This window comes from Anopheles nili, chromosome 3, assembly GCF_943737925.1.
Source record: "Anopheles nili chromosome 3, idAnoNiliSN_F5_01, whole genome shotgun sequence".
Taxonomy (NCBI): domain Eukaryota; kingdom Metazoa; phylum Arthropoda; class Insecta; order Diptera; family Culicidae; genus Anopheles; species Anopheles nili.
Window position 1 is genome coordinate 41,638,941 of NC_071292.1, and position 27,478 is coordinate 41,666,418.

The following is a 27,478-nucleotide window of genomic DNA, read 5'->3' on the forward strand; positions in this document are numbered from 1 at the left end:
TCTTTGCTCAGTCACTACAGAATGTACATTGGCTAGACGATCACTTCTTTTAATCGAAATTTCGGTTGATCGCTGCCGAGAGGGTCTTGAATAACTTTCCGCTTGATGTTCAAGTCTAAAGAGTACGTACAAAAAAACCTATTGCGATCGATTGCGCTTTATCGTGCCATAGGCGTAGCTACCTCAGTTGCTTAAAAAAATTAAAAAAAAAACAATTGTCAAACCAAATGAGTCGCGAAGGTCCCTGATGAGTACTGGTATGTTGCATTGCAACCCCTATCATATCCCGTATGCGATAAAATCTCCTACTTTAAAAATTGGGTTTTGTGAGTCATCGCTCGCGTGAACAAAGTACCTTTTTGATCTTCTCAGGATCAGTCTTAGCTTCCCGAGTGAGATAACTGGATGCTTGTGATACAACAAGATTTCCCGTAATGGGTTGAATTGCGACTGCTTCTATGACTTAGTATTTGATTGTGTACAAAATTTGACTGTATTTGCATTTGCACGCGGTCCGGGTTCCACGGGTTTTTTACACACTTTTTTGTTTTTTTGCATGTGCCCACCAATAGAGGGAAAGAGTGTGAGTGAGCGATAGGGAAGAGAAAGCGCCCCAGGAGCAAGAGTGCGTTGCGTCTGCAGTTTGCATCAGCTTGTGCATCCTAATTGCATCTTATTGAGGGCCATATAAATCATAATAACGCTTCTCAAGCTGGATACGCGATGCGCGATGTACGTTTCATACTTCGCTTCCACCGAGTTAAAGCGGGCCTGCATGTCGTGCAGTATACCTTGCGCTTTTGTGTCCTGTTTCCGGGCATCCGCTTCCAGCTGGGCGATGCGTTGTTCCAGCACGCGGCAGGTGGATGAGGTGCTATCGGTTCCCGGCGGTGTCCCCGTCGGTGATTTACTGGCAACTGCAACGGAAGGCTCGGTTCGGTTTAGTCTCGGCACATAAAAAACGGAACCACACCGCATCCTACCTATCAGCGCCGATATGGAGTCCGGATTTTTGCGCATCATAATTCGCTCCATCTCGCGGCACTGTCGCTGCAGGTCCTGTATAGTTTTTACGTCCTTCTTGCTGCCATCCTGCAGCTCTTTTGCGGTCTTTGCGGGATACGTCCAGCCCGGTTTGTAGGAGCTTCTGCAGTTCGATGGCGGAATCCCGATCACACCGGGCCGACTGCAGCTCGGATCTGTGCAAAAGCAATACGAGCCCGTGAGTAGGATGTCCTTGTAACCCCCCACCCCCAATCACCGTATACCTACCTCAGCACGTCGGCACTCCTCGTCAGGTGGCGTATATCAAATTGCATCATTTCGCTCTCCTCCTGCAGCGTGGTGTAACTATCGCGCAATGTCCTGTGCACCTGGGACAGCGTATCGCATTGCAACCGCTTGCTCTGATAGCGCTCTTCGGTGTCCTTTAGTCGGTCCTCCAGTACGGTGATCTTCAGCTCGAGTTGTCGATCTTTGGACCATCGATCCGGTTTCTCGTGTGTCGGCGATGGTTGCGTGGATTTGTCGAAAGTCTGTCTCCTTGGGACTTCCTGTTTGATCCGACGTCCGGTTGGGTTGGTCGGTCAATAACACCAAGTGTTGGTTTCCGTTGCCTGCTGGGATAAATAAAACTAAAAGGCATATTAACGTAACGCAAGGTACGCGGTTTTCACAGCCTTCTCAGTTTTGAAATACGATTGATGGTTAGTTTTCTTGGGAAGAAAAACATTCTACCAGAGCAAAAAACACGATGTACCTCAGTGTGATGTTTCAAACAATTTCATTTGTTTTATTTGTTACTATTAAAGATGAAAAACACCTTTTTAATATATTGCCTGTTCACCTAACCTAAAAATTACAAAAGGGTGCGATGTTAGTGGCGTCCTGCTAGCCCTACTAACAAATATTCAACTGGACGGGGCCATTGAGAGAGTGTGTGTAAGATAATACGCCTGTACGGCACGTAGGCTATAGAGGTATATGCTTGTAGAGGTGCGATCCTGGGCACCCGCAGCACACACTGGCACCCGTAGGACACAGTGCACAGTGCCGACACAGTGCACAGTGCACGAGTTTAATTGCGACGTTAAAAAATGTCACTATTCTGTCCCTTGTTAGTTGATAGACACACGTAACTGTCTCTTAGAGATTGGCGGGATTTGAAGTTATAGGCGTCAGAGCAATTTTTCAATCTAGTTACAAAAAATCACCTTCATCGAAAGATTTAATTTGGCCACTAACATTCGGGATATCATAAGGAAATAATCGACCACTAGATAGTTTTGTAGTTCCTTACATACACTCGACTGCTCTGTATGAAGTAAATAGTTTAGGTTTTGTTATTCTAATTCAATTCAGTGGTGATTAGCGCGCTGTACTTCATATAGTCGATGTTCTTTGCTCAGTCACTACAGAATGTACATTGGCTAGACGATCACTTCTTTTAATCGAAATTTCGGTTGATCGCTGTCGAGAGGGTCTTGAATAACTTTCCGCTTGATGTTCAAGTCTAAAGAGTACGTACAAAAAAACCTATTGCGATCGATTGCGCTTTATCGTGCCCTAGGCGTAGCTACCTCAGTTGCTTAAAAAAATTAAAAAAAAAAGAATTGTCAAACTAAATGAGTCGCGAAGGTCCCTGATGAGTACTGGTATGTTGCATTGCAACCCCTATCATATCCCGTATGCGATAAAATCTCCTACTTTAAAAATTGGGTTTTGTGAGTCATCGCTCGCGTGAACAAAGTACCTTTTTGATCTTCTCAGGATCAGTCTTAGCTTCCCGAGTGAGATAACTGGATGCTTGTGATACAACAAGATTTCCCGTAATGGGTTGAATTGCGACTGCTTCTATGACTTAGTATTTGATTGTGTACAAAATTTGACTGTATTTGCATTTGCACGCGGTCCGGGTTCGACGGGTTTTTTACACACTTTTTTGTTTTTTTGCATGTGCCCACCAATAGAGGGAAAGAGTGTGAGTGAGCGATAGGGAAGAGAAAGCGCCCCAGGAGCAAGAGTGCGTTGCGTCTGCAGTTTGCATCAGCTTGTGCATCCTAATTGCATCTTATTGAGGGCCATATAAATCATAATAACGCTTCTCAAGCTGGATACGCGATGCGCGATGTACGTTTCATACTTCGCTTCCACCGAGTTAAAGCGGGCCTGCATGTCGGGCAGTATACCTTGCGCTTTTGTGTCCTGTTTCCGGGCATCCGCTTCCAGCTGGGCGATGCGTTGTTCCAGCACGCGGCAGGTGGATGAGGTGCTATCGGTTCCCGGCGGTGTCCCCGTCGGTGATTTACTGGCAACTGCAACGGAAGGCTCGGTTCGGTTTAGTCTCGGCACATAAAAAACGGAACCACACCGCATCCTACCTATCAGCGCCGATATGGAGTCCGGATTTTTGCGCATCATAATTCGCTCCATCTCGCGGCACTGTCGCTGCAGGTCCTGTATAGTTTTTACGTCCTTCTTGCTGCCATCCTGCAGCTCTTTTGCGGTCTTTGCGGGATACGTCCAGCCCGGTTTGTAGGAGCTTCTGCAGTTCGATGGCGGAATCCCGATCACACCGGGCCGACTGCAGCTCGGATCTGTGCAAAAGCAATACGAGCCCGTGAGTAGGATGTCCTTGTAACCCCCCACCCCCAATCACCGTATACCTACCTCAGCACGTCGGCACTCCTCGTCAGGTGGCGTATATCAAATTGCATCATTTCGCTCTCCTCCTGCAGCGTGGTGTAACTATCGCGCAATGTCCTGTGCACCTGGGACAGCGTATCGCATTGCAACCGCTTGCTCTGATAGCGCTCTTCGGTGTCCTTTAGTCGGTCCTCCAGTACGGTGATCTTCAGCTCGAGTTGTCGATCTTTGGACCATCGATCCGGTTTCTCGTGTGTCGGCGATGGTTGCGTGGATTTGTCGAAAGTCTGTCTCCTTGGGACTTCCTGTTTGATCCGACGTCCGGTTGGGTTGTTCGATCAATAACACCAAGTGTTGGTTTCCGTTGCCTGCTGGGATAAATAAAACTAAAAGGCATATTAACGTAACGCAAGGTACGCGGTTTCCACAGCCTTCTCAGTTTTGAAATACGATTGATGGTTAGTTTTCTTGGGAAGAAAAACATTCTACCAGAGCAAAAAACACGATGTACCTCAGTGTGATGTTTCAAACAATTTCATTTGTTTTATTTGTTACTATTAAAGATGAAAAACACCTTTTTAATATATTGCCTGTTCATCTAACCTAAAAATTACAAAAGGGTGCGATGTTAGTGGCGTCCTGCTAGCCCTACTAACAAATATTCAACTGGACGGGGCCATTGAGAGAGTGTGTGTAAGATAATACGCCTGTACGGCACGTAGGCTATAGAGGTATATGCTTGTAGAGGTGCGATCCTGGGCACCCGCAGCACACACTGGCACCCGTAGGGCACAGTGCACAGTGCCGACACAGTGCACAGTGCACGAGTTTAATTGCGACGTTAAAAAATGTCACTATTCTGTCCCTTGTTAGTTGATAGACACACGTAACTGTCTCTTAGAGATTGGCGGGATTTGAAGTTATAGGCGTCAGAGCAATTTTTCAATCTAGTTACAAAAAATCACCTTCATCGAAAGATTTAATTTGGCCACTAACATTCGGGATATCATAAGGAAATAATCGACCACTAGATAGTTTTGTAGTTCCTTACATACACTCGACTGCTCTGTATGAAGTAAATAGTTTAGGTTTTGTTATTCTAATTCAATTCAGTGGTGATTAGCGCGCTGTACTTCATATAGTCGATGTTCTTTGCTCAGTCACTACAGAATGTACATTGGCTAGACGATCACTTCTTTTAATCGAAATTTCGGTTGATCGCTGCCGAGAGGGTCTTGAATAACTTTCCGCTTGATGTTCAAGTCTAAAGAGTACGTACAAAAAAACCTATTGCGATCGATTGCGCTTTATCGTGCCCTAGGCGTAGCTACCTCAGTTGCTTAAAAAAAATTAAAAAAAAAGAATTGTCAAACTAAATGAGTCGCGAAGGTCCCTGATGAGTACTGGTATGTTGCATTGCAACCCCTATCATATCCCGTATGCGATAAAATCTCCTACTTTAAAAATTGGGTTTTGTGAGTCATCGCTCGCGTGAACAAAGTACCTTTTTGATCTTCTCAGGATCAGTCTTAGCTTCCCGAGTGAGATAACTGGATGCTTGTGATACAACAAGATTTCCCGTAATGGGTTGGATTGCGACTGCTTCTATGACTTAGTATTTTGATTGTGTACAAAATTTGACTGTATTTGCATTTGCACGCGGTCCGGGTTCGACGGGTTTTTTACACACTTTTTTGTTTTTTTGCATGTCCCCACCAATAGAGGGAAAGAGTGTGAGTGAGCGATAGGGAAGAGAAAGCGCCCCAGGAGCAAGAGTGCGTTGCGTCTGCAGTTTGCATCAGCTTGTGCATCCTAATTGCATCTTATTGAGGGCCATATAAATCATAATAACGCTTCTCAAGCTGGATACGCGATGCGCGATGTACGTTTCATACTTCGCTTCCACCGAGTTAAAGCGGGCCTGCATGTCGGGCAGTATACCTTGCGCTTTTGCGTCCTGTTTCCGGGCATCCGCTTCCAGCTGGGCGATGCGTTGTTCCAGCACGCGGCAGGTGGATGAGGTGCTATCGGTTCCCAGCGGTGTCCCCGTCGGTGATTTACTGGCAACTGCAACGGAAGGCTCGGTTCGGTTTAGTCTCGGCACATAAAAAACGGAACCACACCGCATCCTACCTATCAGCGCCGATATGGAGTCCGGATTTTTGCGCATCATAATTCGCTCCATCTCGCGGCACTGTCGCTGCAGGTCCTGTATAGTTTTTACGTCCTTCTTGCTGCCATCCTGCAGCTCTTTTGCGGTCTTTGCGGGATACGTCCAGCCCGGTTTGTAGGAGCTTCTGCAGTTCGATGGCGGAATCCCGATCACACCAGGCCGACTGCAGCTCGGATCTGTGCAAAAGCAATACGAGCCCGTGAGTAGGATGTCCTTGTAAACCCCCCACCCCCAATCACCGTAAACCTACCTCAGCACGTCGGCACTCCTCGTCAGGTGGCGTATATCAAATTGCATCATTTCGCTCTCCTCCTGCAGCGTGGTGTAACTATCGCGCAATGTCCTGTGCACCTGGGACAGCGTATCGCATTGCAACCGCTTGCTCTGATAGCGCTCTTCGGTGTCCTTTAGTCGGTCCTCCAGTACGGTGATCTTCAGCTCGAGTTGTCGATCTTTGGACCATCGATCCGGTTTCTCGTGTGTCGGCGATGGTTGCGTGGATTTGTCGAAAGTCTGTCTCCTTGGGACTTCCTGTTTGATCCGACGTCCGGTTGGGTTGTTCGATCAATAACACCAAGTGTTGGTTTCCGTTGCCTGCTGGGATAAATAAAACTAAAAGGCATATTAACGTAACGCAAGGTACGCGGTTTCCACAGCCTTCTCAGTTTTGAAATACGATTGATGGTTAGTTTTCTTGGGAAGAAAAACATTCTACCAGAGCAAAAAACACGATGTACCTCAGTGTGATGTTTCAAACAATTTCATTTGTTTTATTTGTTACTATTAAAGATGAAAAACACCTTTTTAATATATTGCCTGTTCACCTAACCTAAAAATTACAAAAGGGTGCGATGTTAGTGGCGTCCTGCTAGCCCTACTAACAAATATTCAACTGGACGGGGCCATTGAGAGAGTGTGTGTAAGATAATACGCCTGTACGGCACGTAGGCTATAGAGGTATATGCTTGTAGAGGTGCGATCCTGGGCACCCGCAGCACACACTGGCACCCGTAGGGCACAGTGCACAGTGCCGACACAGTGCACAGTGCACGAGTTTAATTGCAACGTTAAAAAATGTCACTATTCTGTCCCTTGTTAGTTGATAGACACACGTAACTGTCTCTTAGAGATTGGCGGGATTTGAAGTTATATGCGTCAGAGCAATTTTTCAATCTAGTTACAAAAAATCACCTTCATCGAAAGATTTAATTTGGCCACTAACATTCGGGATATCATAAGGAAATAATCGACCACTAGATAGTTTTGTAGTTCCTTACATACACTCGACTGCTCTGTATGAAGTAAATAGTTTAGGTTTTGTTATTCTAATTCAATTCAGTGGTGATTAGCGCGCTGTACTTCATATAGTCGATGTTCTTTGCTCAGTCACTACAGAATGTACATTGGCTAGACGATCACTTCTTTTAATCGAAATTTCGGTTGATCGCTGCCGAGAGGGTCTTGAATAACTTTCCGCTTGATGTTCAAGTCTAAAGAGTACGTACAAAAAAACCTATTGCGATCGATTGCGCTTTATCGTGCCCTAGGCGTAGCTACCTCAGTTGCTTAAAAAAATTAAAAAAAAAAAGAATTGTCAAACTAAATGAGTCGCGAAGGTCCCTGATGAGTACTGGTATGTTGCATTGCAACCCCTATCATATCCCGTATGCGATAAAATCTCCTACTTTAAAAATTGGGTTTTGTGAGTCATCGCTCGCGTGAACAAAGTACCTTTTTGATCTTCTCAGGATCAGTCTTAGCTTCCCGAGTGAGATAACTGGATGCTTGTGATACAACAAGATTTCCCGTAATGGGTTGAATTGCGACTGCTTCTATGACTTAGTATTTGATTGTGTACAAAATTTGACTGTATTTGCATTTGCACGCGGTCCGGGTTCGACGGGTTTTTTACACACTTTTTTGTTTTTTTGCATGTGCCCACCAATAGAGGGAAAGAGTGTGAGTGAGCGATAGGGAAGAGAAAGCGCCCCAGGAGCAAGAGTGCGTTGCGTCTGCAGTTTGCATCAGCTTGTGCATCCTAATTGCATCTTATTGAGGGCCATATAAATCATAATAACGCTTCTCAAGCTGGATACGCGATGCGCGATGTACGTTTCATACTTCGCTTCCACCGAGTTAAAGCGGGCCTGCATGTCGGGCAGTATACCTTGCGCTTTTGCGTCCTGTTTCCGGGCATCCGCTTCCAGCTGGGCGATGCGTTGTTCCAGCACGCGGCAGGTGGATGAGGTGCTATCGGTTCCCGGCGGTGTCCCCGTCGGTGATTTACTGGCAACTGCAACGGAAGGCTCGGTTCGGTTTAGTCTCGGCACATAAAAAACGGAACCACACCGCATCCTACCTATCAGCGCCGATATGGAGTCCGGATTTTTGCGCATCATAATTCGCTCCATCTCGCGGCACTGTCGCTGCAGGTCTTGTATAGTTTTTAAGTCCTTCTTGCTGCCATCCTGCAGCTTTTTGCGGTCTTTGCGGGATACGTCCAGCCCGGTTTGTAGGAGCTTCTGCAGTTCGATGGCGGAATCCCGATCACACCAGGCCGACTGCAGCTCGGATCTGTGCAAAAGCAATACGAGCCCGTGAGTAGGATGTCCTTGTAAACCCCCCACCCCCAATCACCGTAAACCTACCTCAGCACGTCGGCACTCCTCGTCAGGTGGCGTATATCAAATTGCATCATTTCGCTCTCCTCCTGCAGCGTGGTGTAACTATCGCGCAATGTCCTGTGCACCTGGGACAGCGTATCGCATTGCAACCGCTTGCTCTGATAGCGCTCTTCGGTGTCCTTTAGTCGGTCCTCCAGTACGGTGATCTTCAGCTCGAGTTGTCGATCTTTGGACCATCGATCCGGTTTCTCGTGTGTCGGCGATGGTTGCGTGGATTTGTCGAAAGTCTGTCTCCTTGGGACTTCCTGTTTGATCCGACGTCCGGTTGGGTTGGTCGGTCAATAACACCAAGTGTTGGTTTCCGTTGCCTGCTGGGATAAATAAAACTAAAAGGCATATTAACGTAACGCAAGGTACGCGATTTTCACAGCCTTCTCAGTTTTGAAATACGATTGATGGTTAGTTTTCTTGGGAAGAAAAACATTCTACCAGAGCAAAAAACACGATGTACCTCAGTGTGATGTTTCAAACAATTTCATTTGTTTTATTTGTTACTATTAAAGATGAAAAACACCTTTTTAATATATTGCCTGTTCACCTAACCTAAAAATTACAAAAGGGTGCGATGTTAGTGGCGTCCTGCTAGCCCTACTAACAAATATTCAACTGGACGGGGCCATTGAGAGAGTGTGTGTAAGATAATACGCCTGTACGGCACGTAGGCTATAGAGGTATATGCTTGTAGAGGTGCGATCCTGGGCACCCGCAGCACACACTGGCACCCGTAGGGCACAGTGCACAGTGCCGACACAGTGCACAGTGCACGAGTTTAATTGCGACGTTAAAAAATGTCACTATTCTGTCCCTTGTTAGTTGATAGACACACGTAACTGTCTCTTAGAGATTGGCGTGATTTGAAGTTACAGGCGTCAGAGCAATTTTTCAATCTAGTTACAAAAAATCACCTTCATCGAAAGATTTAATTTGGCCACTAACATTCGGGATATCATCAGGAAATAATCGACCACTAGATAGTTTTGTAGTTCCTTACATACACTCGACTGCTCTGTATGAAGTAAATAGTTTAGGTTTTGTTATTCTAATTCAATTCAGTGGTGTTTAACGCGTTGTACTTCATATAGTCGATGTTCTTTGCTCAGTCACTACAGGAGGTACATTGACTAGACGATGATTGCGCTTTATCGTGCCATAGGCGTAGCTACCTCAGTTGCTTAAAAAAAATAAAAAAAAGAATTGTCAAACTAAATGAGTCGCGAAGGTCCCTGATGAGTACTGGTATGTTGCATTGCAACCCCTATCATATCCCGTATGCGATAAAATCTCCTACTTTAAAAATTGGGTTTTGTGAGTCATCGCTCGCGTGTTCAAGTACCTTTTTGATCTTCTCAGGATCAGTCTTAGCTTCCCGAGTGAGATAACTGGATGCTTGTGATACAACAAGATTTCCCGTAATGGGTTGGATTGCGACTGCTTCTATGACTTAGTATTTTGATTGTGTACAAAATTTCACTGTATGTAATGTCTCATCCAACTTCCCCTCCACGCCTAGCTTAGAACCGATATAATTGTTGTTTTATGAACCAACCTTCCCTTTAAAGTGTTTACAGTTTCATTGTAGTAGCATGATCGTTTCAATGTTTAATCGTCAAGATGAATCATCATACTCAGACATGGACAATTTTCAAGCCATCGCATGATGAATCCCTTCAATATGGAAATTGCCCACCGCAATATTTCTGGGAGTGGCTCAAGAATGTTTAACAAATCAAGCAGTGATAACACTATCCCAGCAATTTTAGAGCTCTCTGGATGAGGAAGGGTTATGTGGTTTTTGGGAACACGGTATTAGAAGGGTTTTCTTGAGTTTTCATGTAGGGAGGGGAAGGAATTCGTCTTCGAAGTTTGGTTTAATAGCTCAGAGCTCGACGAGTTGTTGAAAATGCTCTTGGTATATTAGCTAATAGATTTAGAATTTTGCATACGGTTATGAACCTTGAACCCGATGTTGATCGAAACATTGTTTTAACCACAATTTATTTACACAATTTTATCCGGAAAAGAAATCCGATGAACACTACAGAAACTAAAGTAGTTTCTGCGGATACTATTAACCTACCTCGATTGACACCAACAGATCCAGCACGGCCATCGGGTCGCTTGTTGGCCTTAAGGGCCCATTTGGCGGAATATTTGAAGAGAAACCGCTAATGATTGTGGATTATTGAGGCATGTTGATATGTGTCCGAATAATGAACTTTTTTTCGTATTGTGAGGGTTTGTTTTGTGGATGAAATTTGGTAAGCAGGTTGTAGTTTTACAACAATATTTAGAACAACATCCAGTTAAGATTAATAATAGTCAATCTCATTTGCTAATTTATGCAATGTATTTAGAGATACCATCGAGCGCTTTTAAGGCGAAAGATGAACTGAGCCTCCCCCGTACGCAAGACTGACTATCCAAAAAAAATCCAAGTCATGAAAGCCTTCGCTTAGCTTAGCAAGGCAGGCCTTGACCGTACACCTGTTATTGCGCCGTTTAAGAAGAAGATTAGGATAGTATAAATTGAAAAATATTACCGCATCCATCGTTTCTCCTACTTCTGCGGAGTCCAGCAAAAAGCACATTGCTCTATACGCATGCCAAGTAGGAATAATTATAGTATTTGAAGCTAATAGAGTCAAAAAAGAACATTAATAGAACATGTATTATGAAAGAAATTATTTTCAAAAGCCATAAATAAATCAACATATTACTTACCCGAACCCGTATGGGCACTTTGATTTGCTTTGGCGTGGAACTGTCTGAATTGTCCTCGCAAGTTTTGCCACTTGTTTTTTATCGCTTGCAGTGGCAGCCCAACAATATCTGCAATTTGACGCCATGCGTCTTCCTGCATAACAATATTTTTGTAGTTTATGTGGCTCTTTTGCCACAACAGTGGAAAACCTTCAATAAGCCCTATTAATTCGATCGTTCGCTCTGGCGTAAATAAACTCTGAAATAAAAAAAACAATAGTATTTTTGAACAAAAAAAACTTGGATTTGCCATTGAAGCCGTAATTTTAAACCAAACTTATCACAAAAACCATGAACCGGTACAGTTTTTCCTGAGTTTATTGACAAACAATTATCAGTAATAGTGGATACCATACACCGATTTAACTGAAAAAGGTTGGTTTTAAGATCACTGTTGTATAGTTGAGCGATAAACATATTTTACACATTTTATGATAAGAATATATACATAATAAACAGGTACTACATCGAATAAACGTGATGTTCAATAAATTACGACCGCCACCGTTGCAAGTGTACATTATATTAGTATCCGTTGACCTTATATTTTGATCATACTTCTTTTAATATTGGTTTTTAAACCAAAGCTGTTTAACACCATTTTGTACCAAACGAACATAAAAATTTACATAAGGCACACAGCCACAGAATGCAATGGAATATAACTCACCTAATTAATCATAACTAACTTTATTAATGGTTTTTCATGGAAACCAACCAACTAAATAATTTACCTTAGCTACAAACTAATGATATTTAAAGCAAATAACCTGAAAACAGCTATTAAAATTCTACATCTTGCTTCTGCTGTACGTTCTTGGTAATCATCTTCGTCGGAAGATCTGGAGCGGAACTGGGTCCTCTGTCTGGCGCACACAGTGTTCAATCGTTGCCCAGTTAACGCTTTTACATGCGTTGGCTACATCCAGTGTCACCACCTTTGAACAGCACTTGTCGTGGTGGTTGGTCTTAGAGAATGACATTGCACGCTGTCCACAGGCCACCACATCCTGAAACACTTATGAAACTTGAAACGATCGGTCTCTCCATGCGGTATCCGTATTACGCCCGGGAGAAACTTGGACCGTGGGCGTGCTCCAAGCCTCGTTGAAACCCTTTAGAATTATGTGCTCAATTTTTTTCTCGGCTGTATCGAGCATTTGGATAAGATGTACCAAGAGCAACAGCAAAAGGTGAATTAAATGACATAGAAAATATTCAAAGACGAAGCTAGATATCACGTATATAAAATGAAAACAACTAAATGAAAAAAATATATACACATCAAAAATTGAATTAAACAAGCATAAGTAAAAATTCACCTTTATAATTTCTTAAACTACGTCGACCCGATTGAAATCGGGTTTATCAGCTAGTTCTTAAAAAAATATTTATTTTATTTCATTTTGTTATTGTGGGGGGTTTTGGCTACGTTGATTCTCGTAACAGTGGCGATGAGCCCAGATTGCCTAGAGTCAGAAAGAAAGCAAAGCTTTAGATACGATTTCCAGAGGATATGGAGACAAAAGATACTTACCACTCGCTGAATATGCTTAAATTGACTACACGAAATGAAATTAATGTCACAAAACGTTCACTATGAGCTTCACTGTAACGAGAAGCGGTTTTTAATGATACTTACTTGGGCAATAATAACTTTTTGGTCGGCGATACATAATGAAGAACGTTCCTTTTTCGACGACGATTTTTTAATGAATGATTTGCGTTGCTTACGTTCATTACTTGTGGATTGTCATCTTGCCGTTTCGTTTTTTTTTCTATTTCAGTCTGGCGATAACGTTTTGTGATAATTGAAAATATCAAATGGTGGATTAGATATACATTTTTCACTATCGCAAAACCAAACGCGAAAATAAAATTAACCCTTTTTGCCCGCAAAATTTAAGCACATATATCTGATTTTTTATTAACCTTTTTTTTACTATTGTATACATTGATATACATTGATATACATTACTTTTATTTGCTTAAGCCAAGATTAATCACTGCTTCTCATACAGCTGTATGTTGAAAAATACTAGGCAAACTAAGCAACCGCATGAAAAACCTATGATACAATTTTTGTATATTTTCAGATCACATTGCATGCTAAAAGATGTATTTCGTTACATTGCGTACCATTTCATCCCGGGTGAAAATCAGTTGTGTTAACTGGAGTTCGTAATTTCGTATAAATTCACATACAATTTTGCAAATATTCATAAGCCAAGAAAACTATGGTAATGATATCAACATTCAAAAAAAAATGTGAGTGTAATTTTAGTCACAATTTTTCTAACGTTTGTCACGTTTACCATTGAATTGAGCATTATCCCTTCATGCTTTCTAAAAAGGCTTATAATATAACCATATGTTCTAATATATTATATCTTATATAAATATGTTCTAAGATATAGATATAGCTCATTGTGTTTGAGAAACGAGCCTGTGTTAAAGAGTAAAAAGTTGTACTGGAAATGATTGCATCAATATTTCAATTGTCTCACGGATGGTAGAAATATCGGAAAAGTTACATAAGAAAATCGCTAAAAAATGTTGAATATATAAAATCGGTAGAATAACTTAAAGATGCATTTCTGAACAGCATTTTGAACACATTACGAGTGACATTGATTGTCATTGACGAAACAAAGCCCGGAATCCGGACAATCGTTTACAAAAAATCACCTTCATCGAAGGAATTAATTTAGCCACTAACATAGGGAATGCCATCGGAAAATAATTGACCTCATGATAGTTTCTTAATTCCTTACATAAACCCGTAGTGTAATGTATGCTCTGTACGAAGTAAATAGCTTAGGTTTTGTTATTCAAATTCAGCAAAATGTTGTTGATGATGGCATTTTTGTTCTTTGTTGTTGGCACTCATTCAATTTCTGATGATACCCAATTTGTATTTATTCTAGGCTTTTGTGGATTCTAAGGATTTGTTTAAGATTGTTTTCGATTGGCGATGTGAAAGATGTATTCAACGGTAAAAACTGTGAACTTTTTAAACATGCTCCAAATTTTGGCCGTGGGTTGAGATGAGATGGTCATAATAAATGTTGTAAAATTTATTAGCAAACTTCCGTCAACTTCTTCTGCGGGCGTGAAAGGGATAGTTACTGCACAGAAAATTTTGAAAAGATGGTTGTACCTAGGTGTCGTTACTTTTGAAGATAAACGGTACTGTATTAGAGAAGAAAAGTTCAGATATCCGGTGTTTTTAATGGGGACTTTAAACTTATAATAGCCTTGTGGCGAACGCAACTTGCCGGCTCTTCGGCAACCGCAAGAATTTATTTCTTAAAAACACGAGAGGTTTAAAAACACGGTTATCTTTAACGATGATATAATTAAAAGAGAGTGAGCCCGCTCAATCTCGCTCTTTATATACTGTCCTTTAAGCGATGGCCGTCGGTCAGCCCGGGTCGTTGTTATTAACCCATCCTCGTGGCTCGCTTGAGTGCACCGTCGACAGGAGTATAGACATACGTGTTGTCAAACGCTGTACTAAAATGAATAGTACTTTCACGCGGTCCGTCGGCACGGCATACCTGCTTTAGTGGTCTACCTTCGTTGTGCCGACGTCCAAGCGTACAATGTTCACGGCTGGTCTCTCTACCATACCACTCTTCGTCTGTACTGTCACTCGCCGCTGGTTGTCGATCGTACGACAAACTTTGACGATCCGTCCCCTAGGCCAGCAGTTTCACGGGTTGTTTCTATCCGCAATCAACATCAAGTCCCCCTCTTCAAGCGGCTTGTGGTCGGCTGGTACCACTTAGTTCGTCTTGTCAGCGTCGGTAGGTATTCGTTCACCCACCTTTTCCAGAATATATTCGCGAACCGTTGTGCTGCTTTCCAAGACCTACGTATGGTTGGGATGGAATCATCGAACGGTAGCGGCGGCTTGCTTTCGTTCGAACTACCTAAAATGAAGTGATTTGGCGTTAGTGAGGAATCGGCTTCATCTTCAACCGGAACGTCTGTCAGCGGTCGCGAGTTCACGATCAGCTCCACTTCACTCAGCCTAGCACGGAGCAGTTCGTCAGTGAGATGATGGGGGAGATCGAAGGACGAAAGTGTTTTTTTTCACTGATTGGATCAGCCTTTCCCATGATCCTCCAAAGTGAGCCGATGCTGGAGGGTTGAACATCCATTTCGTCCCCGGATGCACAAACTCTGCCATTAGCCGATCCGAATCGACTAGCGCAGTCGCTTCCTTAAGGTCTTGCGTGAGGCGCCGACGAAGTTGGTCCCTCAATCGCTCACAAATTCTAGTGGCATCCCTTTCCTGGCAGTGAAGTTACGAATCGCGAACACACACGAGTCAGTGGAAAGACTGCTCGCAACCTCGATATGAATGCCTCGGGTTGTGAGGCAGGTAAACATCACTCCCCACCGTTTTTCGGTTCTTCTGCCCACTGCGAGTATCATCGGGCCAAAATAATCGATTCCGGTGTAGGAGAACGGTTGTTGATAGGCACAGCTAGTCGTTGGTATGGGAGGTTTCCCATCGCAGGATTCTGAGGGTTAGCATGACGAACCTTGCAATACTGGCAGCTGCGTCTTACTCGGCTATAAGCGTTTTTCAAACGCAAGAGATATTATTTCAACCTGATCTCGTTTATGGTCGTTTGATGGTTTGCGTGCCGATATCTTTCATGGTACCAATTAATCAATAGATCGGTAACATAATGCTGGCTTGGGTTGATTATGGGTCTTTTCGTGTTATTTCCAATTCACACACACACACACACACACACACACATTTGTCGATCCTTCCCCTTAGACGAAGAACGCCATATTCGTCGAATAGGGGACTCAGTTTGTACAACGTGTGTTTCTGACGCTCACTGTCGCTCAACGATCGAATATCATCCGCATTTACCTCCTGTTGCATTTGTCGGTAGATCGTGTTTTCCGCTTATTCTAACTCCTCTTGCATTAGTGGTATTGTTCGTCTGGCCTCTAGGATTTTCGCTGTTCGGGAGTTGTGTATGACACGGAAGATGTAAGCCACCGCTCTCTGCAGTCTCTTGCACTTAGAGAAACGAGTGAAGTCGGTCGTCGGTGTGTTAAGCGCGTGGTGTAGCAAATGGTGACGCACTTCCTCGTTCGTTCCAGTTGGCCGTGTTGTAGTGACAAAAGTCCGCCAAACTTCCTGCAGCAGAATCTTCAAGTACATTAGAAGGTGACCGATTAATCCCATGGGGTCATATATTGCCATTAGTATGCGTAGTATCTCTCTCTCTTTGTCGGCGCTCTCCCGTCGAGTAATAATTTCGGTTCATACTGTGGTGAGATTTTAAAGGTGAACACGTTTTTCTCCGTGTTCCACCACATACCAAGCACCTTCTCTGTTGCCATTTCTATTTCTATTGTCCTTTCTGTTGCTCCTGAGTCAGTTCCGTTCTTTGTCTTCTTCTTTGCTGGCCTGCTCAATATTGAGCACGTCTTAGTGACATGGCCTGGTCACCAATCGCTTTCCAGATAGCTCGGTCCATGGCTGCAGCTCTCCATCCCCGGTTGCATCCGATATCCCGCAGGTTCTGCTCCACTTGGTCCATCCACCGAGCACGTTGAGCTCCTCGCCGCCTTGTGCCGGACGGGTCGCTGGTGAGCACCTTCTTGGTGGGGCATGAGTCCGGCATCCTCATGACATGCCCCAACCACCGAATTCTGCCGACACTGAAGCTTCCAATCGTTGGTTTATAGGCCTCCTCTCGCCCGACCTGAGCGTTGAGGTCTCCGATGACGATCTTTATATCGTGTTGTGGGCAGCGATCGTACTCCCTCTCCAGCTGCGTATAAAAAGCGTCCTTGTCGTCATCGCTGCTCCCAAGGTGCGAGCTGTGCACATTAATTATACTCAGGTCGAATAAACGACGAAGTCGTCACTGTCGTGAATATCGTCTTCGATGGCACTATTTAATTGATGGATTCACGGCCTCCCCTTCACAGGTTTGGTGATCATCAAGATAATTCGCTTGTAGTAACTGGGTTTTATGAGCTCTCACACTTCACTCGATTTTCTGCGTTCCATATTTCGTCAAACGCTTTTTACAGTGCCTATATAATGGACCAGACTTGCGGTATTCTTTACTAGTTATTTTGCTACAAATTTTTCATTTTCGCGACCGTTCTGTGCCTTACAACCTCAACATCTATGCCTTTGAACCTCAACATTCCATGTGAGTGATCGTTACATTACGATGGGTCGGTACGGGTTTGAAGCTCTAGACGAGTGCGGTGATAGTTTTGGTACAGACAGAACGACAGACGACGATGGGAAACACACCCATGCACAACGCTATGGCTTGAAAATTTGTATGGAACGAGGAGGTGACAAGCTCATGAAACATCGAGACGGACGATACATCGCAAATTTTGCTTGTCGTGTTGCTTTGCTCACTTCTTGCCAGCTATAATCTAAAGATTGATGTGTACTGCAAATGATATTCCAAGCAATATGCAGAAAAGTCATCATGCGCTTCAAACATAGCAACCTCTCCGTACACATGTTGGAGGGAGATTATGGACATGTGATATGATGTCAAGTGTGTACAACCATAAATCGAGCTGTAATCCTTAGCAAATAGGGAAAGTAAATCTCTTGCACTAGACCAAAACAGCCGGTGGTACGATGATGATAAAATCGCTACACTACAAAAATAGAGCAGGAAGTGATTGTAGCCTTGCGCATCGAAACAATCTTTCAGAACTGCACCATTTGCATAGTTGGAAAGATCGTTTTTCGGAAGCCTTCCAAAAACCAGCATACGGTACGTTTTTAAACGTACGGTGAACTTCCTAAGGAAGTTGTATCCTCATTAAAAATTGCGATACAGCTTGCTTTATATGGATATCTTTCAAAATTGGCTTGTAGAAATCCTTGGAGTTTTGGCCGGCAGCACCTTTACTGTACACAGTATGTTCTCGGGGTCTGTCAGCGCAGGGGCATCGCTTATCTTGGCTTAAAGCCCGTTCACGTTTTGGCCGCTGTTAGGTGTTATCGTAATGATCAGCACGTTTTGAACAAGTGACAAGTGACCACTCCACACGATCTGTACTGACCGCTGCTTCGCACCAAGGAGTGTCTTTTCACTATCATGCACCGGTTGAGGCGACTGCTGACTCGGTTGCGAGGCTTGGTGTAGTTCACTTAACGCCGCTTCTTCCCGCTCGTTAGTGCCTTCACTGATTCGTACACGCCGACGAGTTAAGCCAAGACATCCTCAACTCGACGTGGGACAGTCGCGTGTTTCGCTCAGAGGAGTCCTCCTTGCTTCCAACACTCGGCTGCCGGCTCTCCCCAACTACCGCCGTGGGACGCATCCAGCATGTGGGAAAGGTAGACCAGTCGCATCGGTCTGTTCCGTCGGATCGCTTTCCCCCGAGACCAGTGTGTGAAGGCGCTTTGAGCGTCTTAGGTATTTCAGTTTTTTGCTCGAAGTTCGAAGACTGGCGCGCAGAGTGCGTGTAATCTGTCACTCAAACACTTCCTTTTAGAATAAAAATCCGACACTTACCTTATCCATCTGCAAAACTTTTTCTCTTTTATCTTGTAAGAAGGGTGGAATTTTGTGATGTGGAATGCTACGTGAAATCTTTTTAACATTTTATCCAAAATCGCAAGATAGTGAAAGGGTTATATAAGAGCCGACAAATTCATTTTTAACGATTTTTATTTCAAAATTGCTATTGAATACTTAAAGTTTTGCTTATCGGTTAGCAAATTGATAACTTTTAAGTTATTCTGTACCACCAGTTGAAATTATCGTCTATTAGACATTCTTAACATCTATAGTTGATTTATTTAATCGTCTCGATTTAACCTTCCTGCTAAAACTAGAACAACACTTACCTGCAGTACACTGCTTTCTATCTAATCCGAATCTGAGTCTTTAACTTCGTACATCGAGAAGTCACAGTTTAGGTTGAAGACATTATTTGATGGTGGTCTTTCGTCGACCGATTCCCCACGCTTACGTTTTTCTCGTTGTTGCTGTCGGTAGTGCTTCATGCTCCACATGCTGCAGCGTAAAGTATTCCGGCAGATGCAAGCTTTTCTAGCTAGCTCCCGGATCGTGAACATAATTTTCAATTACCTAACCCGGCATCCGCGGGATTTGAGTACGCCCACGACTACGGTTCCAAACGGGTGAATTTTTCACACAATGATTCGTATTCCGTTTCGGAGAACGATCATCGTCGTACCACCACCACTGTCAATGGATATCACGGATGATGATGATGATGGTTGGTTCATCGGAACTTCTGTGGATGATAGCGTTTCCATAGTGGTCTCTTGCTCTTTGTACTCACTCAGTGAGGCCCATCCAAAAGCTTTGGCAAAGAACGGATCGTCGATGTCCACTTTGAATGCACTTTTGTATCGGTTTTAGCACCCACCCCCTTATATTTGCACCTACTCGTGAGGGATTTAGCTAGTCAGAAGGGGGGTTATGAGTATCGGTTCCGTAGATCGGCTTCCGCTGCCGTAACAACTGATGCCTCCGATCGCATTCCTCGACCATCCGGTATCCGAGCCGGTTCTACGTCTGAGGATGACGTCGATGAATAGCCTCGGTGGATTGGATCCTCACATCCTAGAAGGCTCCTAGTGGCTGTAACGCCTCTCGGCGCTCCCGTGTTTCTGTGGTGGAAAGTGGTGTCCGTGTCTGACGCCTTTATTTCCGTCGTTCGTTATGGGCTGCCCACATGGCCGCACGCTGCTCCTCCTGTTCCGCGAGCGCTGACGTCCTGTTGGAGTGCTGACGTCACGAGCTTCGCAACATTCCAACATTCTGGTGGGCTGAGCAGGAACCTGTTCAGGGTGTCCGGATGAACAGCGTCGGGTCGCCCCTCTCGCAGGAGCTCACCTCGAACGTGGTGCAAGTTCACCTCGTGGTGGAAGTTCTCCGTGCCCATTTGACATTTGAAGGATGTCTGCAGACGAGGTTGCTAGTATTTCATTGCCTTCTGCAGACACCTCGAATAACGCCGCCTGGGACAAAATCCGCATTCCAACAACGGAGAACTGAAGCGAAGAGGTTTTTTTGGCTTCCAAAAATTTTATTATACCATTATCTTTGGTTAAAAACCATTGATCTTTAAATGTTGGTAAAAGAACAAAATCGGCGGTCACGTGTAAACCGATACCGTTTGTTTTCAAATATGTGCGAGCAGAGATGTTGGCAGACATGTACGATGTAGTAATTTCATTTGCTCTGTCTTGCACTTGCTCCGCACACTTCGTGCCAGATCGAACCCAACGTTTGATCTGCTGCAAATGATTCTCGAAGCAATATGCAGAAAAATCATCAAGCGGTCCAAACATTGCAACCTCTTCATATACGTGTTGAAGATTATGGACATTGCTTGTTAAGTGAGTACGACCATAAATCGAGCCGAAATCCTTTACTAATCTGGAAAGGAAATCTTTCGCACGATGCCATAAGTGCTGGTAGAACGAAGAAGATAATATTGTTATACCGCAAAAATAGAGTAAGAAGTGACTGTTTACGTGAGGATCTAAACAGTCTTTCAGGGCCACAACACTCGTATAATGCAGGAAGGTACGAAATTCGGTACCCTTCCAAAAAGCGACATACCGAACGCTTCTAAGCGAACGGTGTATTTCAGAAGGAAGTTGTACTTGTTTTAAAAATCCAGACACAGCTTCCTTTAGTTGAGGGGACCAAAGAGGGCATCTGTCAAATTTGCCTTCTAGAAGCCCTCGGAGTATTTTCCGAGTCACCCCCAGATCAATTAGGTGCAAACGCTCGCCAACAGGCACGTTTTTTATCAAATCAAAATTATCTAAATCTTCTAACGGCGAACGCCACAATTTATGGTGGTCCGCACATACTCTTGATCGAAAGCCTGCGTCCGTACGCAGGGGAGCATCCAATGCATCGAAAATAACTTTTTTACCTTGGGGAATATATATAAGTTTATATTTCAAGTATTTAAGTATTTACAGGTAGTTTTGGATTAATACACAGGATGCAGCTTAGTTAGCTTTTCAGGTGTAAGGTTATTGCGTAGTGCAGTGCTCGTGGGCGATTGCAAAAGTTTTGTGAGGAAAGAAACATGTGAAAAGTGGTTTGTGAAACCATGACTACATATTGATAACTTAATTTTTACTTTAAACTTACTAGCCTACTTAACATTAATGGAGCTACCCTAACTTACACCCTACTTTTGTAACAGTAATCCTTTCATAAATAAAAGGAGGCGCTAGGAATCCAGAACGAGATTCCTTATGAGGAGATGAGGAGATGCCTCGCATCTCTTATGAAATTTATGCAGGATGCTATGTAACATCTCATCTAGGGGCTGCGTATTGGTAATCGAATACAGTTCCGATTTCCGTATGTAGCGATCAACGTTAGCGATCATGCGCAACCAACGATTGAGCATAATCTGCAGTCTGTGACGATGTGTTGTTGCAGTTGATCCCCAAACTGGCGAGGCATATAGCACAGCCGGTAAGACAATTTGCTTGAATATGGCGAGTTTGTTTGTAAAGGACAGTTTAGACCGTCGACATATTAACGGATACAGGCTCCGCATAAGTATAGCGCTCCTGTGAATAATAGACTCAACATGGGCTCGGAAAAGCAAACGATGATCAAATATAAGCCCTAGGTATTTTGCTACTGGCGACCAATTGATAGGGAGCCCTTCGACCACTAGCCTACTTTGTAGAGTAGGACGAAGAGACCAACGTTGGTTATGAGGGAATATTATCGCCTGGGTTTTGGAAGTATTGATTTTAATCTTCCAGACTGCAGCATAATTGAAGAATACTTGCAGGCAACGCTGAGCCCTGCTCCTCAATTGGACTAGTGATCTACCCCTCACTGCGATGGCAGTATCGTCTGCGTAGAGAAATATCTGACCGTCACTGGGTAGTACAGGTATATCCGCTGTATATAATATGTATAGCATCGGGCCTAGTAGACTTCCCTGAGGAACTCCTGCCGATATTGTTACTTGGTCAGATAGAGCCGAGCCTAACGCAACTCTAAACATCCTCTCTCTCAAATAACTACTTAGCATCTTGACAATGTACACGGGGAGGCCGAAACCTATAAGTTTATGAATAAGCCCACCGTGCCAAACATTGTCGAATGCCTTCTCGACATCCAGCAAGGTGACCACGGTTGACCTAGCCATTGCTTTATTCCGTAAAACAGTGCCCTTCAGTCTAAGCAGTTGATGGACAGTGGAGTGTTCAGTCCGGAAGCCAAACTGCTGTGGCGGAAGCACATTCAACTCAATTACCGTATCGTGGATGCGATTCAGGATTAATCTCTCGAACAGCTTTCCCATTGAAGGGAGAAGGCTTATTGGTCGGTAACTCGCAGGGAGCGTTGGATCTTTCCCTGGTTTAGGGATAGGAACTACCCTAGCACTCTTCCAGGCACTGGGAAAGTAGCCCAATATAAGGCATGAGTTGAAGATCTCGACAATCCGATAGATGGTCTTGTCTTGTAAGTGCTTCAGAAGGATGTTATGGATTCCATCAAATCCAGGCGCCTTCATATTTCTCATCCGTCTCAGCGCTTGGCGGACTCCGTCAGCCGTGATCTTCGCAGAAGATGGCATATTTATTGAAGTATTATGCAGACGAAGCATGCTTTCAGAAACTTTTGCTTCATGAGGACTGGTCAGAGAGGCTCCGATTTGATGCGAAGATGCAAACTGATCAGCAAGAGCTTTGACTTTTTCAACTGGGGTGATCAAGGTTTTACTCCCAGATAACAATGGTGGAACTGGCTTTGGTCTTTTCCGCAGGACTTTTGCCACTTTCCAGAAAGCAGGAGATCTGTCGTCCAAGCTCTGAACTAATGAACCAAAGTTATTATTTCTAATCTCATCTACTCTAGAAGAGATCATTCTAGCCAGCGATGCAGCAAAACATTTGTAGTATCGGTCACCTGTACGCTGAAATTGTCGCCTAGTGCTATTTCTCTGCTTAATCAGTGATCGTTGTAGGGATCAAGGACAATGAATTCTCGGGTCACTGGAACTTGCTTGACGCAAACTGCCTCTGCATGCTTAATAGCCTTTTCCATGTCGGAAATGGCATTATCAATGGAGCTGACTCCAACAGGGTTTACCAACCGGCTGTATAGACCTATCCACCAATCGGCCAAATCGAGCCCAGTCAACATGATGAAAATCTTTGCGGCAGCTAACCGGGGTTTTAACTGCATCGAGGTTAAGTTCTGTGATCACTTGGAAATGATCAGAGTTAAGTTCATCCATTGTGATCGGTTTTCCCACTGCCATGTTAGTAAGGAAAAAATCGAGGGTACTAGAGGCTCCACTAGGTGCGATGTACGTAGGTCTGTCGGGAAATTCGATAGTGAAGTGCCCCTCTTGTACGAGATTGAAGAGCAGTTTACAATTACAGTTTTCCCGATTGTTGCCCCATAGGCGATGTCGGGCGTTTAAGTCACCTCCCAGAAGCAGGCAATGTTGAGTACGAGTGATGAGTGCTAGGTCCCGCTTGAGGGCGACATCAAGTCCCTGGGCACGTCTGCACTGAACTGGACAGTAGACAGCAATGATCCTAATGGATCCTGAGGTCGACTTGATATTAATGCCGATGGCTTCCAACACAGATGTGTTGAAGAACGGTTGCGGTGTGTACGTGATACCATGTTTCAGAGCGATAGCAACTCCACCACCTCGCGATGGAGAATCGCGACGATCGAGACGAATAAGATGATAATTGGCGAGTGAAAAATTCAGCGCTGGGTTTAAGTGTGTTTCAGTAATGAGAGCGATGTCAATAGTGTGTGTGTTTAAGAAATCAGCTAGTTGAATCTTCTTTCCACTAACTGATCGAGCATTCCATGTTGCGATTCGTAGATTACCCATAGCGAAAGAGAATTTCTCCGATCACGGAAATTTGTTCGATCCTGGTGCGGCATAGCTTGAGGCACGGTCCAAACTCGATGATCAACTTTATCACGGCATCTATGACGAGCAGTTCTTCTTCGGGTTCGGCTTGCGGACTAGTAAACTGGGGTTGCATCCCCTTAGCTATTAACATAGCATATTGATAGCTAGGGGCGACGGTGGAACCAGAAACTATGGAACGTGTCTTGGCGGAAACTCTGTTATTGGCGGGAGCTTTGGCGAGAGGAGCGTGAGCTACAGCGGAAACTCGAGCATTGTTCACGGGATTTTTAACCGATGATGAGTGCGGAGTAATTGTCGACGAGTTGGCTGGAACTTTACCGGTGCAAGGCTTCAAAGGCGGGAAGGCCTAGAGTGAAGCTAAGGGAGCGGGTAAAGCTGAAGACGAGGTCGTCGTTGGTTTAGTGTTGGGCTGGTTTACGACTGGATACTTCTGGCGCGTCGCTAGGTACCGGATGCGAGAAGGGCAGTTCGGATCATTGGCCCGGTGATTTTCGTCACAGTTGGCGCACTTCGGCGCAGCCTGGGGCGTCCAAATACAAGCGGACTGTAGATGCTCCTGGGCACAGTTTCCGCAGATTGGTTGAAGGAAGCAGTTTCGATCTCCATGCCCCAACCTTTGGCAGCGCAGGCATTGAGTAACCGATCGTGGTCCTCCACGGTACGCCTCCCAGGTAACCAGGAGGTCACAAAGTTTACGAACCACTTTAAGGCCGGCCAAATCCACTGTTCCTTTCGGAAAACAGACAAGATACATGCAGTCATAATACTTGCGTGTATCTTCTGCACGGCGCTTGATGTGGTATGCAGAGGATGCCTTCAGATGGTACTTATCCTGGAGTTCGGTGACGATCTCGTTCGGATCAAGCAACGGTAATCCTCGGACAACGATCTTGTACGGTTTCTCCGTCGGATACGCATGAGTGTAAAAGTTGACATTCATGCGTATTAGTGTGGCTTTACGAACAATGTCGACATGTGGCTGCATAACCGTGATCGGCGGAGGGCGACGGCGACGGTGGGTCCACTGCTTACCATGAAGAGGCAGCGGACGAGGTTGTGGTGACAGAGCACGCACTAGTATTAGGAGCCATATCAGAGACAGCTGAGGCTAAGATGGAGGATCGGCGACGGGAGCGAACCTCTCGAAATTCACCCAGACTATCAATGTCGCTATCACTGAGACTTGGGGCTAGCGAAGACTCGCACATCTTCGGAACGGTTGTTGACCCCTGATCGGGATCAGGTAGGCACGTACGTTTAGGCCCAGATGGTTGAGCTGGAGGAGAGACTGTTGTACTAACACCATTAGCAGCCTCGCATGTCTCTTCAGAAGAGCTGGCAGATGCTCTTCCTACCTTTTTAACACTTTTACGTTTTCTCTTCCCCATAACGGGAGAGAGAGATAGCACTGGAACACTTAGAATAGATTTTTGTTTTCTGGACGAGCGATCTGCAAACGATCCTTATCGCTTCGTGGTCAGAGGCGTACTGACCTTGGGGAATGTATTCTCCTACACAAGAACACTTTAAACAACCGTGCATCCCATTGAAGCTTGTTGTTGCTGAAAATAAAATAGAAAAATTAAACAGATCTATTAGTATAATGTTTCACATCTTTCATAAGCTTTATGTATCTTACCTTTTATGAAGCTTCGAGCCGGCGAGTCAGCGAGAAAATTGCGAACTTTAAAATTCAACGTTTTCTCGCCAACGCTCAAACCTCCTTGCTGAATTTCATTCAGCTCATCTACTAGCGGCCGCAAAAACTCTTCAATGCTTGCCGGTTTGGCCGTTCCACTGAATGTGGCCACCGTCATAATCGGAAGCTTTGGCAACTCTACCACCTTCATAAGAATGGACCAAAGCTGAGTTGGGCCACTTTTGTTCCATGGTAGCCCGTCGTTTGACACATCTAATGAAAACTGTGTCTCTTCAGGAGCAGAAATGTTTGAAACAGTTGCAGGTTTAACGTATTTTATCAGGACAGATTTTAAACCTCCGTACCAAAAATCACCTCTCCGGATAGGCACAACTTGACTACTAACACGGGTTGGTGTACCAATCAATGTCCGTGCATCTTTAGGATGATTTAAATCTAGTTTCTTCCGTAGGATGGCCAGCATCATATTGACCACCGAACGGGGGAGCTGGTGTGCAACAGCAAGGTGTCGAAAACAATCTTTTAAAGACATGTCATCAAACATACGATACACATCATCGTATTCGACTGCCTCATCATCTGCCTCAGAGCAGACGTTCTCATCCGGTATAATGTCCTCGTGATCGTGAGTCCCAATCGCACTATCCCTCTGACTCGAAATATTTCCAATCAATTCGATTCTATTTCTTTTTAAGGGAGGAAGCACACCTGATGCTTCGTCAGATGCTCCATCACTAACTTCATCAGATGAAGTATCTGCGACTAATTAAATCTTCTGGCTCGAGTGGCCTACAAGACAGAACAATCAATCAATCAATCAAACAAAGCTTAACAAGAAAACGCATATCAGACATGACACAAAGTATACAGACGCAAATAAATAGATAAGCACATAAATCACAAGCCGTAAAGGGCACGTAGACGCATTTTAACACTGAACATTGAATGGTTAAAGTCGATCACATGGCACATCTCGTTAAATTCCCTAACCATTTGAACCATCGGGTCAATGGTGCCGTACTCTTTACGCCGGAAGTCAACCGCCAGCAACTGTCTGCGTCTCTACGACCTGCTAGGAGCCGTGAGATTTATCTTACTTAAGATGGAGGGAGCATCGATGTTGCCGTTCAAGAGTTTAAAAACAAACAAACATTTGGCCATCTTTCTTCTGTGTTCAAGCGACTCCAAGCCAAAAAGAAGGCACCTCGTTTTATAATTGGCCTTGTTGACCCTACTAGCCCAAGTCAATCGGTTAAAGATAAATTTCGTCAATCGTCTTTGAATACGCTCAAGTCTGTTGATGTGTTGTTGGTGAATGGGAGACCATACAACACAAGCAAATTCTAAAATGGGTCTCACTATAGAGCAGTATAGGCTTTTGATCGTAAATGGGTTATTTGAGAGCTCTTTGGAGATTCTCAATTTGAAGCCTAGAGAACGAAGAGCTTTTGACACAATATAGTCAAAGTGGTTCGTTAAGTATCTGCGAATAAGAAAAATAAAAATTAATCCCATTACGATAACCTCTCTAAGATATAAATATATACGTTATATACGATATATTCTGCCTTAATTCATTTTTCTGCACAACATTTTCATTTTTTG

General features: G+C 44.2%; 1 protein-coding gene across 1 annotated transcript; it reads right to left on the reverse strand.

The window, feature by feature from the left end:
* Window positions 1-12,690: 12,690 nt before the first annotated feature.
* Window positions 12,691-26,605, reverse strand: LOC128724352 (uncharacterized). The gene is made up of 7 exons (XM_053818079.1): window positions 26,582-26,605; window positions 25,853-26,522; window positions 25,707-25,775; window positions 24,985-25,167; window positions 20,154-21,207; window positions 15,141-15,298; window positions 12,691-12,731 (listed from the first exon to the last, which is right to left on the reverse strand). Exons 1-7 carry the CDS (start codon window positions 26,603-26,605, stop codon window positions 12,691-12,693), a joined length of 2,199 nt encoding a protein of 732 aa, XP_053674054.1.
* Between the last annotated feature and the right edge of the window lie 873 nt (window positions 26,606-27,478).

Bases quoted from the DNA above. Each gene is read 5' to 3' on its own strand.
- LOC128724352 (XM_053818079.1), bottom strand. From the start codon at position 26,605: ATGGAGCATCTGACGAAGCATCAG. The intron at 25,168-25,706 runs GTCAGTACGCCT...TTGTTCGTAAAG, and splicing joins AGGAGAATACATTCCCCAAG to CCACACTAATACGCATGAAT. The intron at 21,208-24,984 runs GCAAGTATTATG...ATATTCCCCAAG, and splicing joins GCGCCGTGCAGAAGATACAC to GTAAAAAAGTTATTTTCGAT.